The sequence below is a fragment of the Arvicola amphibius genome, chromosome 12 (assembly GCF_903992535.2).
Source record: "Arvicola amphibius chromosome 12, mArvAmp1.2, whole genome shotgun sequence".
NCBI lineage: Eukaryota > Metazoa > Chordata > Mammalia > Rodentia > Cricetidae > Arvicola > Arvicola amphibius.
Genome location: NC_052058.2, coordinates 15872840 through 15890302, shown reverse-complemented (window position 1 = coordinate 15890302; position 17463 = coordinate 15872840). Strand labels below are relative to the sequence as shown.

General features: G+C 45.6%; 1 protein-coding gene across 1 annotated transcript in view; it reads right to left on the bottom strand.

The window, feature by feature from the left end:
- Positions 1-17463, bottom strand: part of Smyd3 (SET and MYND domain containing 3) — a 560425-nt gene that overhangs the window by 110349 nt on the left and 432613 nt on the right. Inside the window, exon 8 of the mRNA XM_038349799.1 lies at positions 14154-14264. Within this exon, the coding sequence (XP_038205727.1) occupies positions 14154-14264 (111 nt within the window). The remainder of the gene's footprint in view (positions 1-14153; positions 14265-17463) is intronic.

Genomic DNA, 17463 nt, shown 5'->3' with positions numbered 1-17463 from the left:
GTCATCAAACCAGAGGCATTGTGGCAAGTTTCATTTTCTAAGCTGCAGCATGGACTTCGCTGGTGGGTAGAAATCTGAGGTAACGTGTAAAGTTGATCCTGGCACTGCGATGGCGTGGTCATTGCAATCAGCTTGACAGCAGTGTCTTGCTGGAGGCCTGTACCCACCTCAAAAGTAAATCTGAAATCCCAGGTGCTCAAGTCATTTGTGTTACTTTTTACTTATTAGTACATACATTTTTTTCTCCATCCCATTGGTTCTATTCCTCTTGAGAAACTTGACTAACACCATTGGGTACCAGAGAATGGGCTCTTGCTGTGACAGACCTGACTATGTTGCTTTGGAGACACTCATGGAAGTATCTGTAACTTTGGTCTGACAAAGCCATTGAGTGCTCGGAGTTTAATGGGCTAAACTGTAGGAGCTTGGGGGGTCGCATGCTGAAAGGTACACAGTAGGCAGCATTCCTTCCCTGCCTGTTTCAGTTCCTGCCTCTGGCTTCCTGCCTCCAGCTGGTTCCTGTCCCAACTGCCCTTGGTGATGGACTGTAACCTGTAAGATGAAATAAACCCTTTTCATCCCAAGCTGCTGTTGGTCATAGTGTTTATCGCAGCAACAGAAAGCAAGGGATGTGGGCCTGACTGGGTAAGAATGTAAGCGCAACCCTGCAGCCATGATCCTCCTCGCTAACCGCAGCATGCTTTGAATGGGACGTCGGGTGAAAGGCTCTTTTTGTAGGTCTTTAAGAACAATAGTAGGAATTTCAGAAAGTTCTTGCTGACTATGTGCCATAAAAAAAGGACAGATAAAGGTGAAAAATTCCCATACCCAGAACAGGTGATCTAAACAAGAAAAAATGATTTGTACAATAATTTTTGGTATCTCTCTCTCCCTCCCTCCCTCCCTCCCTCCCTCCCTCCCTCCCTCCGCGCCTCCTTCCCTCTCTCTCTCTCTCTCTCTCTCTCTCTCTCTCTCTCTCTCTCTCTCTCTCTCTCTCTCTTTCTTTCATTCTTTTCTTTGTAGTTCCAAAATATCTCATTTCTCCCAGGGTTTATCCAGCAAGATGGACAGATTGTGAAACTCGGTAATAGGGAAACTTTTGAGGAATTCAGGGGCCAAATGGAGGGGAAAGGCTTTCCTTACAAAACATCCACAGAAGTGACAGCCTATCCTAAAAACAAAGTCCAGGCCGCAGAGAGCAGTCCATCGGCCTGCAGTTTGAGCCCATGTCCACAGCTCAGGGAGACTGAGATGAGGCCCTGGGTAAGGACTCCCGGTGAGGTGGGGCAGCGCCATTTCTGTAGTTGGTCCTCACGTCACTTCCCGTGGGGCTTCTCCGACAGCAGCAGGTTTCTCTGAGCCTTGACAACTTAGATGACGGCTGTACACATCTACAGGATAAGGCTCGTGGAGAATGCTACGCTGGATCTTTTTGTGGAGCTCAGAGATGACATGAAATCAGGCAGGTTCATACTCACTATTTGTACAATGATTTTAACTGACCTTCCTAAAGGAGGACTTTGAAAAGAAGATGATATTCAGCGAGAGGGTGTGAAATCTGGCCAATTCTCATCCTTCGAAGCAGCTGTTACACACTGGAGCCCTCTACTGTGTCGAACGCAGCCTAATTGTTTAGAAATAATTAATGTGCTTTTGTTTCAGTTGTAGAAAGCGCAATTTATTAATTAGCTGCTATTTTATGTGCTCCAGATTAAAGGGCACAATAAATTAAGAAATTAGCATTAAGAAGGCGTTGAGGGAATGCCTATATTAACTAAATTCTGAGAAAAAGAAAATGCCACCAAGTTAAGGGTGAGGGTTTTTATTGCACGGAGGAGTTCAATGACACGTTCGGGGACAACGGTTTAGGGGCCTTTAGCCACAGCTTTCCAGTTCCAACAATACAGACAAGAAAGCATGCTCACTGGCTGAAGTAATTACCGACCCCTAATTTACATTTTAAACAAGAGACAGAGAAAAGCATCACTTTTAATTATTAGAATCCTCAGGATCTGAGCATGCACTGGCAACAAAGGTGCAAAGAAAACAGAAAACAGGCTGGCACAGGCCATGGAGGCCGAATAGTCTCTTAACTTAATAGTACAGCCGCATGGATGCCTGTCTCAACAGCCAGCCCTCAGTGTGATGGGTGAGCGTCCTAACCTGTACAGAAGCCCCCAGAGGCAGCCTGGAAGCAGGTGAGTTCTGGGAGCATACCATTTTCCAAATTCCTGGCTGGTGATCAGACTCAACCCACACGGCGCACTCTAAGGAGAGCTGCCATCACGGATATGCAGGCAGAGGTCTCCAAAGCCCTTCAAAAGCAGTGCTGTGAGAATCCTTGCAGTCCAGTTTCTTCTTTCCCCTTTGACTCCACACCCAAGTGCAGCACCCTGCTTGACTGGGAGTTCTGTGACGTCATCAGAGTGGCTGGACTAGCTGAACCTGCTTGCCCAGCCACTCCGTTACACAGGGCACTCCTCGTTTCTTCTCTCTACAGTGAAGGTCCTGAACTAGGCGCCTCCTGACTCCTACAGCTGCTCCTGTGTGACCGACCCGGATACAACTTATCCTGTCTCCTCTGCTTATGAACCTAAGTGAACAGTGTGCTCTACGCCTGGGCTCTTCAGCGTGCAGCTGAAGCCTCTTCCGACCATCACGTCAGCAGATTTGGAAAGAAGATGGAGAATGGGCTGCGGATGCTGTATTTGCCATATGGGTGGCGCCTCAGAGCTACCGTTCAGGCAGGGGTCTGGGAAGAAGGAATACATGCCTGGTAAACCACATCCCGACTCATACAGTGGCGCCATGGATCCTCCTGGGAGCTAGTGAACGCTACCCTCCTCGGCTCCATCCTCCAAAAGACTCAAGGTCTTCGCAGAAGCCGCTTATGTCTAGGTAAACGGGGAGTCCCAAGCAGTTAGAAAATTCACTCTCTTGCCGTGGCCCATGGCCCAACAGAGAGACACTAGTGGAAGACAGTGTGGATACTTTAAGGGAATTGACAAATCCGGCAGACCAAAAGGGTCAGAGTTCAAGCTTGTTGTTGAGCTCAGTACATAGGTAAGGGAAGAAATATACTATTTAAATTAAATGAAAGTAATTTTGAATCATTGCATTTTGTCCAAAGAGTAAGATGATAAAAAGGATTAGAATACACCTTTCCACCTCTGAAATCAAAGACATCCTTCTCACTGGCACCAGAGTGGCCACCTACAGGTTTTAGAGCCCTCTGCTGCCCACAGCTGCTGTAGAGTGAGCTGTGGTGTGTGTGTGTGTGTATGTGTGTGTGTGTGTTATGTGTGTGTGTTATGTGTGTGTATTTCTTCGGGAGCTGTGGAGACAATTCAGTGAGTAAAGCGCGTGCGTGAGAGTGTGAGAACCTGAGCTGAGATGCCCAGAACCCACGTGAAAACAAACGAAGCAGAGAGTGTCTGTGACCTGAGCCCTCATCTGGCCAGGAGCCAAACAGACACAGGCCCATTCCCAGGAGCTCAAAGGCCAGCTGGCTTGGCTGAGAACAAGAGATCTTGCCTCACGTAAGGTAGACATTCAGTCCTCTGGCCTCCACACACGGCCCATGGCACACAGACGCCTGTACTCACACATCTGCACAGACACAGATACTCTAAAAAAAGAAGGAAACACAGTTTGTTTCAGGCTTAGGACTACCAGAATGTGGGCTCTCTCTCCATCTTCCTGAACTATAACAAATAAGGAATAAAAATCAGGGAGGTTTGTCCCATGAGGCCTCACGACTTCCATTTTATTCTGAACAGAAGACTCCAAGCATGGCCAAACCCAGCAAGGGACACAGTTTTCACCTTTTTTTTTTTTTTTTTTTTTTTGTATTTTACAACAGGGTCTCGCATGGCCCAGGCTGGCCTTGAGCTCAACACATAGTGAGGTTGGCCTTGAACTTCACGTTTCTGCTTCCACCTCCTGATGGTGTGATCACAGGGCTGCTAAGGAAAGTAAGCCTTACACAGAAACCCCAAAAGAAGCATAGGTGTCAGATGGAGGAGAACTTGAGCAAGGTCAAAGTATACTTGTCCCTTTCAGAGCCACAAGTACACCTGCATGCCACCCTGCCCGAGTGGGAGCTGTGCCAGGAACTGTAGGGGGACCGGGCGGAGTTGGGAGTGGTGGAAGGTGGCGGCGTGTCATCAGAGTCTTGACCATGGCCAGCTCCAGCTTGTTTCTTAGGAGTAAGAGCTGTGCAGGAGGGGAAGATACTAAGAAGAGGATGGATGAAGAGTACCAAGTACCCTAACGCGGGGACCGCTGGCATTACACAGACGGCAAATGGAAAGGAAGAAGACATTCCTAATGGCAGAAGCAGGAAGACTTTAAAAGCTGCCCAGAAGCCTAAGAGGACAATTCAGATTCTGATTAGCAAATAACGGGAACCGGGGATGCTGCAGTTCTTGGAACTTTCAAATGGATCATTTTAGAAGGATAATGACCACCACTACTGAGCATCTTCCATCTCCCAAGCTACACACACATTATCTAATTGAAAACAAAGCAGCTTGGCCAAGCATCGATAAGTCTCCTTTTACAAAGGATAAAGGGTACTAAGAGACGAAAGAGTGCCAACGCCAAGCGTCCGGAATGCAGCAGGGCCCGGAGCCATCAGCCCTAGCTCGTGTCTTCTTTCCACCAGCACTTCACTTCTGGCTACACTGTGCCTCCAACTTCTACCCTGTCTGCTCTGCATTCTTTTCTGTGTTACCCTAGGGCTTCAAAAACAGATATTGTGAGTCTGGTTGAGGTGACTTGGTGGGTAAAGGCACTTGCCAAAGAAGCCTGAGGGCCTGATCTCTCAAACCACGCTAAGGCCAGAGGAGCCAATCAGCTCCTCAAAGATGTTTTCTGACCCCCCACATGCAAACCATGGAATGCGCATCTCCACACATCATACACACGCAATAAATATAATTTAAAAATAAGTAAAAGTAAATAATACATTGACTCAATAAACACTACTAGAACAGCAAGCAAGATACCCACATGCAAAAATGAAACCTTGTACCACATAAATGACGTAAGCATAAAGCCCCCAAATATAAATTGTGAATTGAAAACACAGGGAAAAAGTCTTTGTTCTCTTGGATCAGGCAAAGACTTCATTAAAAATACATGAAACCTCATCTACACAAGGGAAACACTGACAGGGAGACTACATCCAACTCCAAACGTCTACTCCTTAAAGACTGTCAACAGGCTGAAAAGACAAGGCACAGACAGAGGAAAATAGGTTATGTGATGTGTATTTGGTAAAAGATTTGGTATTCAGAATAAAAGACTCTCACAGTTCATCAAGAAAACATCTGATTTTTTTAAACAGGCATAAGATTTGAACAATCATGTCTTCAAATGAGATAAACACATGAAACACACTCATAGGTCTAAGTATGATATATTTGAAGGTACAAACATTAGTTATTAATGATTACAAATTAAATACAAATACTAGAGTGCAGTTTGTCACGCATCCGATAGGATAACTGAAAATAGAGACAAGGGGAAAAACCTTGGCAAATCAAAGACACCTTACTTAGGGTTTCTATTGCTGTGAAGAGACACCGTGACCACAGCAACTCTTATAAAGGAAAAACATTTATTGGGATAGCTTACATTTTCAGAGGTTCAGTTCATTATCATCATGACAAGGAGCATGGCGGTGTGCAGGTAGACATGATGCTGGCTACATCATGATATGTAGGCAACAGGAAGTTGTCTCACAGTCTCACAGAGAAGACCTCAAAGCCCATTCCCACAATGACACACTTCCTCCAACAAGGGCACACCTACTTCAAAGCCACGCCTCCTAATAGTGCCACTCGCTTTGCAGGCCGTTTTCTTTCCGAGGACCACAAGTGCTAAAAAGAATGAGTCACAACTTGGAATTCGCAGTCACAGTTGGTGGGAATTTAAACTGCTGCTGTCACTCAGGAAAACAACCCAGCAAAATCAAGTTATATATATACTTGCCATATGACTCAGCAATCCCAATCCCAAATATTTATCTGCACAAGATGAAAATTTACAGTCACCCTTGGAGATTGGGTGGAAACATAAGTTAGTAATAACCACTATGAAAGGTGTTATGGAGTCTTTTGAGAGCAAAAACTAAAGTAGAATTACTTTATGACCTATAGATCCTACTCTTAGTTATTCCTCTATGGGAACGAGATCAGTGCACACAACAGTGATATAATTCTATCCCGAGTTCACCGCAGCGCTAGTCTCAAGAGCTGAGAATGAAATCAACAAGTGTCTATCAGCTACTGAATGCATAAAGACATTGAGCTACATACGCATACACAGATGTATGCACATGTATGTGTGCATGCATATATGCAACGAAATATCAAGATGGCCATTAAAAATAAGAGCTCCTGTCACTGCTGTGAACATGTGTGGGGCTGGAAATCAGTGCAGTAAGGAACACTAGCCAGTTGAGTGCTGCATGAGCTCATGAACACGTGGAATTTAATAATGTTGACTATACAAAAGCTGGAAATAGAGAGGTGGGAATACAGCTCAGTGGTATAGTACCTTCCTAGACAGGTGTTGAGAGGTCCAAGTTCAAGTCCTAGGGCTGAAAAATAGAAGGCTGAGAGTAGAGTGATGGCAACCAGGGACAACAGGGAAGGTGGTATAGAAGGTCCTTCTGCCTACGTGTTGCTTGTATTGGTTAATGAATAAAGAACTGCTTTGAGCCTATGGCAAAGGCATTACAGAACTAGGTGGGAAAAACTAAGCTGAATGCTGGGAGGAAGAAGGGCAGAGTCAGGGAGACGCCATGGAGCAACCACCAGAGTCAGACATGCCAAAACTTTGCTAGCAAGCCACTGTCATGTGGTGATACACAGATTAATAGAAATGGGTTAAATTAATATGTAAGAATTAGCCAATAAGAAGTGAGAACTAATGGGCCAGGCAGTGATTTAACTAATACAGTTTCTGTGTGGTTATTTTGGGTCTAAGCTAGTCAGGTGGCTGGAAAGAACAAGGGGAACAACAAGAAGAGAGCCACGAGGAGGGGCTGACAGTGGGTACCAGGTTATAGTTAGGTCAGGACTGGAAGATCTGGTAGGGTGACTATAGGCAGGAAATGGCTTCTGTATATCTCAAAAGTAGAGAAGAAAGGATTCTAAATGTTTTGCTATAAAATATTGATAACTGTCATAGTTATTTTATATCAACTAGACAGGAATAAAGACACACTGGAGAGAAGAAATCTCAAGTGAATTGCCTCCATCAGAACAGCCTGTGGGTATGTGTCTCTGTGGGAGCATTTTCCTAATTGCTGATTGATAAAGGAAGACCCAGTCTTCTCTGGGTTCTGTAATTGGAGGCTTCTCTCTCGCCTGCCAGTTGCCAAATAACCACTCTGAGGCTTAATATTAATTATAAACTGTTTGACCTATTAGCTCAGGCTTATTATTAACTAGCTCTTATGACTTAATTTAACCCATTTCTATTATTCTATATTTTACCACAAGGCTTGTGGCTTGTTATCTCACATTTTGCTTCCCCAGTGGCTGGCATCTCTCTGATTCCGCCTTCTTTTTCCTTGTATCTTTGCTTGGATTTCCCACCTAGCTCTATTCTGTCTGACTATTGGCCAGATCAGTTTCTTTATTAATCTATGTTAATAAAACATATTCACAGCAAACAGAAGGGCATCCCACATCAGGGTACGATCTGCAGACATGTGGGCCGAGTAGCCGAGCAAGCCATGGAGGGGGCGAGGTGGGCAAGCCAGTAAGCAGTGTTCCTCCATGGTCTCTGCCTTCAGTTCCTGCCTCGGGTTCCTGCCCTTACTTCACTTGGTGATGGAGTGTGTCCCGGGAGTTGTGAGATGAAATAAAACCCCTCTTTCCCATGTTGGTTTCAGCTAGTGTTTCATCAACAATGGAAAGCAAACTGGAACACTGAGGCGATAAATACAGTTAACTGAATTACACAGAGCATGTGTGCATTAAAATGTCACATGGTATCCAGCTGGGAATCAAGCATAAAATTAGCAATGGAGCCAAAGGAGGGACTTTTGAGGTGTATAGTGCAACTCCACCCTTAAAGGGTGGTGGTACCAATTTCATGCATTTGTCTGAACTGAAAGAATGGCACAGTAAAAGGGGGATTTTACTAAACACAAACTACATTCAATTAAAAAAAATACATGGATGGTCTACCTCTTATACATCTACAGGAACAGCACAGTAGACTGGCAATACTCTAGAGAGTTCCATCACCTCATCTACTGAATGGAAATATAGTAGTCACAGTTTACACAAGCTGCGGAAATTAGACGAGATGTGGCGTGTAATGAACACAGTCAAATACCTCGAAGGTAGTAGGTGCTACCGAAACTTCAGCAGCTGTTCTAATTCGTCATGTTCTCTGGAAAAGAGGTTCTTTATAATGTTTCTCACATACAGCTTTGGGCAGTGAACTGGCCTAACTAAATGCAACGATTGATTCATAGAAAACATATTTTCTGTATCACACTAGCTGTGGTTGCTGAATTCTCGGCTGGGGGCTTCATGTTAAGGTATGGCCCACGAGAGTTCTTCTCCAGTGTGGTCCAGAGAAGCCAGAGGCTGGACATAACTGGAGTACACTGAAAGCCAGTAGATATTTGCAGAAACTGGATAGGTTACTTGTGTCACTGTGGATTGTGGAGAGACCCTCTTCTTATTTGGTGGACTCTGGGGCTCAGCTGAACTGGGAGAAGACACCTACGGGTCCACTTAGAAAAAGCAACATTACAGCATCAAGCACTTCGGGGCAGGGGCAGCATATTCCACAATAAACACAAAGGTCACACTAATGACTTCCCAGGCAAGGAGCACCCACTCCTTCACAGCAGCCCAGCAGAGAGGAGTCTGGGTTACAAAGTCAAGAACCCCTTTCCTTGTTTCAACGTGAACAACAGCCATGCCTGTATCCACTCCAGAAGCCCATCCCTCTGCTTATTTAAAGCAAGAGGAGGCCGGCAAGATGGGTCAGTGGTTAAAGGAGTCTGTTGTCAAGACTGAGGACCCGAGTTCGATCCCCTGAGCCCACGCGGTAGAATAAGAAAACTGACTTCCTCTGGATCTCCACATGTGTGCCCTCTCAAATAAATAAATAAAAATGTAATTTAAAAGTCAAAGAAGCAAGAGGTAGGCTTTTCAATTCCCAAAGAACTCATCCAATGGAAAGACGCACACATGTGCACACACGCACATGTGTACACACTCACACTCATCTCTTCTATATCTCTCGAATCTTCCTGAAGATAACATACCTTACCTATGATGAAAACCTTAGAAACAGGAAACACATTCTTCTGGCATTGTTAAAACTTGAAAAGTAAAACAATTTGGAACTGCTTGGCCTCACCATCCTGTCACGAGGCGGTTCTGCTCATAATTAATGTAGCAAAATAGGGGAAGGTGGCAGGAAAAAAAATCTTGGTTTACTAACGACTTTTAAGTAATTGCTCACATGTCAAGTGGATTCAGGTTACCAGAATAACATTCTTGGGCAGAAACGCCTGCTTCCTCTGAATACAGCTTTTTCAACTAACGTTGCTTTCTCTCCTGAACAGGCACAGCTTCATTCTGCTGCTTCTGCCCAGGTGCCCCAGTCAGGAGGCACAGCCATTGACACCCAGAACATTCAGGAAGTGAGGCTGGCCATCCTACATGGCACCAGCACACCCTCGGTACAACATGGGGTGAGGGGAATGGGCTGCTGAGAGCAAACTCCAGCGCTAGCCAGAAGGGCCCTAATGTTATCAACTGTGCAACTACCCTTTGATTTTTCAAAATGCACCCAATTATCACTTAGTAAATGTTAAAAGTGCAAGGCCTTAGTTGTAAGAACAGTGCTAAGGAAGGACGGCCTGAGGCACTTGCAGCAATGGTTCTGATCTAGGAAGATAAAAACGGACACAGCATTAGAGAGATACATCTCTGATCACGTCATTGCTTCTCCTGATTTCTTTAAGGTATATTTTAAACTATGTCAGTCAGTTACATTGAGAAATATTATAAAAATCAGGTATTTCAGTGGCCATGGAGAGTGACAAGAATTCTGTCTCAGTGTAAGGATAACTGTGTCTTGGCTGAGGGACACGTGTGTGCACAACCCTACGGCTTCCGTGAATTCTGAAAGTGCCGTTAGCTTTGTGTACTTAGAGGTTCAGAGTGAATCTGTGATTTATCTAGGCCATTATGAAAGAGAGCATTGGGCATGCGTTCTGGGGACCGGCCTGTCTTATCTTTCTCCTTGTCTCATTTATCTCTCAAATAAATATAAAAATGAATGGCTGTTGCATGACACATGCAGAAATCCACATATATGTGTGAATGTGTGCCTGTGTGCACATACACATGTACATGAACACAACTTCAGAGCCTTTGGGTAGAGAAAGGTACAATTAGATAGAAGAAGTTGGTATCTGAAAAGAAAGAAATGAAGTACATCTCTGGCTCTTGGGGCCAAGTCATTGGAGAACACCAAATCTGAGCTACGAGCTGGAACTTTATCCTGAGCACAAACCCTGAACAAAGTCAGGATAAGGAAATGGGGGGTATGAGAAAACACACTCTAGAACAGTGCATGGTGTGGACGAGAAGAAAGAGCCAGGAGAACAGTCAGGGGTTCTCCATAATCTGGGATGAAATAAGAGCTTTCAGTAGACTGGTAGACACGCGGCTTATTTTAATTTTCATAAATTATATATTGGCATGTTTGTAGTGTGTGTGGTGCATGTGTGTTGTGTTTGTGGTATGTGGTGTGTGTGTATATGGTGTACATATGCTGTGTATGTGTGTGTAGTGTGTATGTGTGTGATGTATCTATGTGGTGTGTGATGTATGTGTTGTGATATATATGTGTAGAGTGGGGTGTGTGTGTGTGTGTGTGTGTGTGTGTGTGTGTGTACCTGTGTGGTATCTAGGACTGAAGCACAACTAATTTCGACCATCCTGAGATTCTGAACCTGTAACTTTTGCGGAATGCACTAAGAAGTGAATTTTTTCTGTGGATATTTTTCCTTCTCAGGTAAATTAACACTATGGACAGTTGAGAAGGAGCATGGGTGTCACTACGCAAAGCAAAATTCTCTTATAAAGGAAAACATTTAATTGGGGTTGCCCACTTACAGTTCTGAGGTTCAGTCCATTATCATCATGGTGGAACGTGGTGGCATTAAGGCAGACATGGTGCTGGAGAAAATGTCCTACAGCTTGGCTTGTGGGCAACAGGAAGTGAACTGAGACACTGGGTGTGGCTTGAGCATATATGAGCCCTCAAAGCCCACGCCCACAGTGACACACTTTCAACAAGGCCACACCCACCCCAACAAAGCCACACTCAGTGTCTTTTTTTTCTTTAAACCACCACACACAGTAAATACATTGTGTTCTTACATACACACAATGACAAAATCACCTAGTGACAAGTTCCTCAGAATGTATCTAACTGAAGTGACATGTGACAATCACACACCACACACACACACACACACACACACACACACACACACCACAGAGGATGAAAATGGTCTGAATGGGCAGGTATTGCACACCCAAAGTCATTCACACTCCTCTTCTCCAGGGTGAAAAGCTGAAATATAATATGGTCCAGCCTCTTTCACCACTACAGGTGGCCATGGGACACAGCGTTTGACAATGAAGTATAATAAGCCCAAATCTCTCCAAGAGGCTACCTTGCTTCTTGGCCTCTATAGTCCCATCTTGAGCTTGCACACACCAAATAGGTGCTGGGGACAGCAGTCATCTTGGGAACATGAGGACAAAAGCCACATGCTAGGAAGTGCTATAGAAGAGATGACTTGGAAACTATCTAAGTTACTGCTCCATTTCTGCGGTGGAACACCATGACCGAGGCAATTGGTTAAAGGAAGCATTTAATTGGGAGTATCAGAGGATCAGGGCAGGAACATCGTGGTGGAGAGGATGGTGGCGAGCAGGCAGGCAGGCATGGCGCTGGAGAAGTAGATGAGCTCATATCTGAGGTGCAAGTAGCAGAAGAGAGCAAGGCATTGGGCCCAGTGTGGGCTCTGGAAACGTCAAAGCCCACCTAGTGTGACACAGCTCCTCCAACAAGACAACACCTACTCCAACAAGGCACCACCTTTTACTCCTTCCCAAACAGTTCCGCTCAGTGGGCACCAAATATTCAAATATATGACTCTATTGGTGCCATTCTCATTAAGACCACCACAAGAACTCAGTCTTATGGTGCAGGCCTAAAACCATGGAGACTCAAGAAAGCTGAGGCAGGAGGACAAGGTTTTGGTAACTTTGTGAGACCCTGTGTCACAATAAAAATTACAATGAACAAATTAATAAACATTAAAAATGTAGCTGAGCACTTGTGCAGGTTGTACAAGGTTCTAAGGTTCAATGTCCCAAACCATGAAAAGAAAAAAAACCAACCAAACAAAACAGATTTATGGCTTGTGGGTTTCTGGTGAGATCAGTGAGTAACTGCCTTGGATTATTTCTCCAGAACCACTTCTAACAGACCCCACCTACCAAAAACAGTTTTATTTATCTTTATTTGTGGCCAGATGTTTCCTAACCACTATAGTTACAATAAAGCAAACATGAACATACTGATCTTAAATGAAGCACTTCATTCATTCATGCATGCATGCATTTATTCAAGAATTCTTTTCTTTTGGAAATAGTTTGAAATTGTACTTATTTACTGTGTGCAGATAGGTACCTATGTGCCACAGAAGGCATGCAAAGGCAGGGGACAGCTTGTGTGCTCTCTCCTTTCACCATGTGGGTCTTGAGGATAAAACTCAAATTGTGTCAGGCCTAGCAGCAGGCCCCCTTACCCACTGAGTCATCTGGCTGGCCCTATTCAGAAAGACTTCTAAGAGGAACTACAGCCTTCGCATTGCCAGCTAAGGGCTGTGGGGGAACCAGCATGGACCCGCCCGGAGCCTAGTCTGCTAGAGGAGGGAGTGTCGGAGGGGGTTCCGTGTGACTGCCAGCGTGATGGTGCTAAAGTAGACTGGATCTTGGCGCGATCTATGCAGCAGATGCGACTTTTCTTACTTAATTCTTTCTTCTGTCTTTTCTTTGAGATAGGGACTCACTGTGTAGCCCTGGCGGACATGGAACTCACTCTATAGACCAGGCTGGCCTTGAACTCACAGAGATTCACTTGCCTCTGCCTCCTGAGTTCTGGGATTAGAGGTGTGTACCACCACCCCCAGTTCTTAGTCCCTTTTAATACAAACCCAATTGTATCTGCTGATTCCGGTACTCGAATGAGCTTATGGTCTTGTCTCAGGAAATAAGAGCGTTTACCTCACTCTCCGCTGACACTGGTGACAGAAACCACAGGTGGCGCCAGCACAGTGCAAGGAAAACTTGGTTGAATGGACGAAGCTGGATAGGTGACCTGGTACTGTCACTGTTTTCTTTATGACATCCCAGAGGTATAGCTCTGAACTTGCCTGAGTTCGGCTTCCCAATTTATTTGTAAGTATTGACATTAAATGAGATAATGATCGTAAAATACATCTGACAATGCAAACACCCTGGAGAAGTGAGATTATATCAGATAACCCGATTGCGTGCAAACCAGAGTAAATAGGTTCAAAATGAGGACAGTATATGAGTAATTGGAGAGCAGTTTATTATCTTTATGGCATTTATTTTGGCTCCTCTTCCTTCCTCGGAGAGTGAGAGTTTTGAGATAAGTGTGCCTCATCTGATAAAGCGACGCAGAAGAGCCTCATGGAACGGATTCAAAAGAACTAAAGACAAAATACTCCTCGGTATGTTTACCGCTCAGCAATAACTGTTATCAATCATAGCGTAATTCAGCCTCTCACTGTGTGCTCTCACAGCCCTCTGGCCTTTCATTTCCTCTTAATTACATGTTTGATGCCACGCGGGTAACATCTCCATTCCCACGATAAGCTAAGTCCCAGAGATGAGTCTCACCTTGGCAGGAGACAAAGGTCCCAGGAAATAGAGTGCGGCTCGCGCTCTGTTCCACTTCCTAGTGCTCCTTGGAGCAGTGTGACCAGCAGCAGAGGTCCCCGAAAGACCTTTCAGACACCACCATGGGATGTTTCAATCTGCTTTCACGCCACATACCTTGTCCTGGGTTTGGCATCGGATACAGTCGCACTCAAAGCAGTACTGGTCCCTCAGCTGCTTCCGGCGCTCCTCGCTGGTCATCAGCATGTCGAGGTAGCAGATGGTGAGCTGCGGGGACAGAGAGGAAAAGGCTCACGTGGCTGCGTGCTCATTTTCTTCTACAGTTATTACCGCTGCTAATTCTTAGAGTAAGACATCGACAAGGCGCAGGAGGGAAGGGACCACCCACAGGCTCTTCCCCAAGGGACTGTCATGTGCCTTCTTCTTGTCTGGCTCAGTGTAAGCACACGGACATTACACGTTAAGTCCAAAGGACTTGGCTTATAACCTTGACACAGTTTTGTACTTTATTTTTTTTTCTTTCCCCTTCCATTAAACAGTAAAATATCAGGAGTTATTCCCTGTTTGGGATCAAATTCGATGTATGACCACTGATAATCAGGGAAACCAAATTCACTCTAGCAAACAAATGAGCGGCGGATGATGCAGCCAGATTGGCTTTAAATACTGGCTGACTGGATCGCTTTTTCCTGGAACTTGGGGCCACCTATATTTGACGGTTTGAAATAAGGAGATATTTTGTCATTTGTTGCTTAGTTTTTCTTTTTAAAAATGTGAACTGACATTTCCACTGAATCCCCAGCACACAGAAATCAAATTCACACCAGAACACACACACACATGCATGCGCACATGCACACATGCATGCACACATGCACTCTCTCTCTCATGCATGCATGCACGCACACACACACACACACACACACACACACACGCATGCATGCACGCACGCATGCACACACACCCGCTCCCTGCAGAGCCTCCCTAGTTGGAGAAGGGTAGACAGTAGCTCCTATTTCGTGTTGTTCAGACTGAACTCTTAGTGTCTCCCTTGACTCTACCAAAACCACCAGGATGTTCTGTTAGCTCCACTTATTAAAAGTAAATCCAGAACCAACCACTTATAATCATTCCCAATGTTGCATCCAGCCCTGGCCCACCACCATCTGGGGATGGTTCTCCACTTCCTCCACTAGAAGGACTCTCTCTGCATGCTACCTTCTAGCTGGCATAGAAATTGAAGTCAGACAGGCTTTCTTCTGTTTCAAACACTGCAACAGCGCCCCCTTTTGTCCAAGGAGGGCCAAGACCTCACAGTGCCACCTAAGTGCATCCCTGGATCTCATCTGCTCTAGGCTATGCTGAAATTGGGGAAGAAACACAGTCCTCCTTTAAAAACTTGTTCACTACTTTGGTAAGATTGTGTGTGTGAATGTGTGCCTGTGTGAATGTGTGTGTATGTGTGTGTGAAAGTGTGTGTGTGTGTGTGTGTGTGAATGTGTGTGTGTAATTCTAATGACAAAACATTGGGGTTTTGTTGTTGGAGGTGGTGGTATTTTACTGTCTTTAAATTTTCATTTTTCTAATTTTGTAAGAATATTAGTATGTGATGATCCAAGTAAAATATGAGTCTTTCACCACCAGGGATAGAGAAGCAACAGGTTCATACACACTGCCCCCCCTTCCCGAATGCATGGCCCCTTCCTGGGCGATGCCCTCCCCTTGCCCTTGACTCTCACTGCCCTAGCTGGTCTGGTATTTTTTTGCTGTCCTGTCATATTCCCACTTCAGGCCTGAGTTCTCCCAGATCCACCAAGGTGGCCTCCCCGGTCCTCTTGGATTTCAATCAAGTCCCATTTTCTCAAGGAGCCTGACCCGCCACCTACTAAAAATAACAACTTGGTTCCCACCACACCCAGCGCCCCTCCCCCTTTTCCTTTGTCTGGGTTTGCTTTCTTCTTGTAATGGACATCAGCTTGTACTGTACTCTATAAATGACTTATCTATCTGCTTTCAAGAGCAGAAGGTAATTATGGGGGTCTGGATGGTGGGGAAGCAGGGGGCACTGGAGGAGAGAGAGACAGGATTAATCTGCGGGAAGAGTTAAGGAACCTCCCTCGAGAAAACACTCCATGTGGTTTTTCTTCTGCTGAAAACAGGTACCACGAGTCTTCCGACAAGATTTTACTTGTTTGGACTCAAGGTAGGGCGTGGAAGGCCTCTGACAGGAAACAACTCCAAGGCCGTCTCCTTAAAGCTCCAGGAGGAGGAGGAAGCCTGGTCAGCCATTTCTGTCAGCCCCATGTTGTCACCAGGGTGACAGAAGACAAGGCCTGAGCTGACTGGAGGCCTCATTCTAGGCTCTTGGCCTGTTAGAAAGCTCCAGTGTGCTGCCCTCCACTCAGGAAGACGTGCCTGCCCCAAGGGTGCAGACCTGCTCTTGCAGAACATCTTTTGGGAGTGAGGCACTCCCGCAAGAGCCTGCAACACTGAAAACCAGAAAAAGGACTGGGATTTGCATTTGACCCAGGTGCTCCTTCCCCTGGCCAGTGGTGCCCTTCTGGGGTGGCCGGGGTGGCCATGGATCCTAACACCAGAGGGAGCCAATACAGCCCTCCCTCCCCGCCTCCCCGCTCTGGGCCTACAGTGTACAAGCAGAGCAGAGCAGTGGGGGCAACTGGGCTCCTTCGGGCCAAGGCTATGGTCACCTTTTCATTTCCTCCATCTTCCCCCAGCATTTTGATCTAAAGGCAGGGGCACCTCAGAGGTGAAAGGGCTATAGCATCAGGCAAGTTCCCATGGTTCCCAGAGAACACCATGCTCCACAGTTTAAGCAACTAGTCTCTAAGCACACATTCTGGAACATCTTACTGGGAGGTCTGGGGATATCCTCAGGCTCTCTAGTCCTGGCTCCTCACACAGGTGAGGGGGTAAACTAGCTGATGACCATGCTCCCCCAGAACTCATCCTAGAGCCCTGTTTCTCACGCCAGTCCAAAGACTGTAAGTTTCTAGCCTCGCTACCAGGTTAAGGCAAATGGCAGAACGTCTTTGGTAGGTTACATGCTACTGCAACGTCACCAACTCCACAGCGTCTGACTTCAAGTCTGCATTATGAGAGCTAAAACTCAAGCTGAGCGGTGGTGGCGCACGCCTTTAATCCCAGCACTTGGGAGGCAGAGGTAGGTGGATCTCTGTGAGTTCGAGGCCAGCCTAGTCTATAAGAGCTAGTTCCAGGACAGGTTTCAAAGCTACAGAGAAACCCTGTCTCGAAGACCGAAACAAAACAAATAAAAAAATAGCTAAAAATGTTGAGTGATCTCCAGGCAGTGAGTGGATAATGGGAGACCAGTTATTTCATTTAACCCAAATGAACAGATTTTTTTAAGTCTTTCTAGGTATCCTACAAGTGCCTGAAGCCCAACCTCAACAATGGTTTTCTATGGGCCTCCCACTGGTTTCTCTAC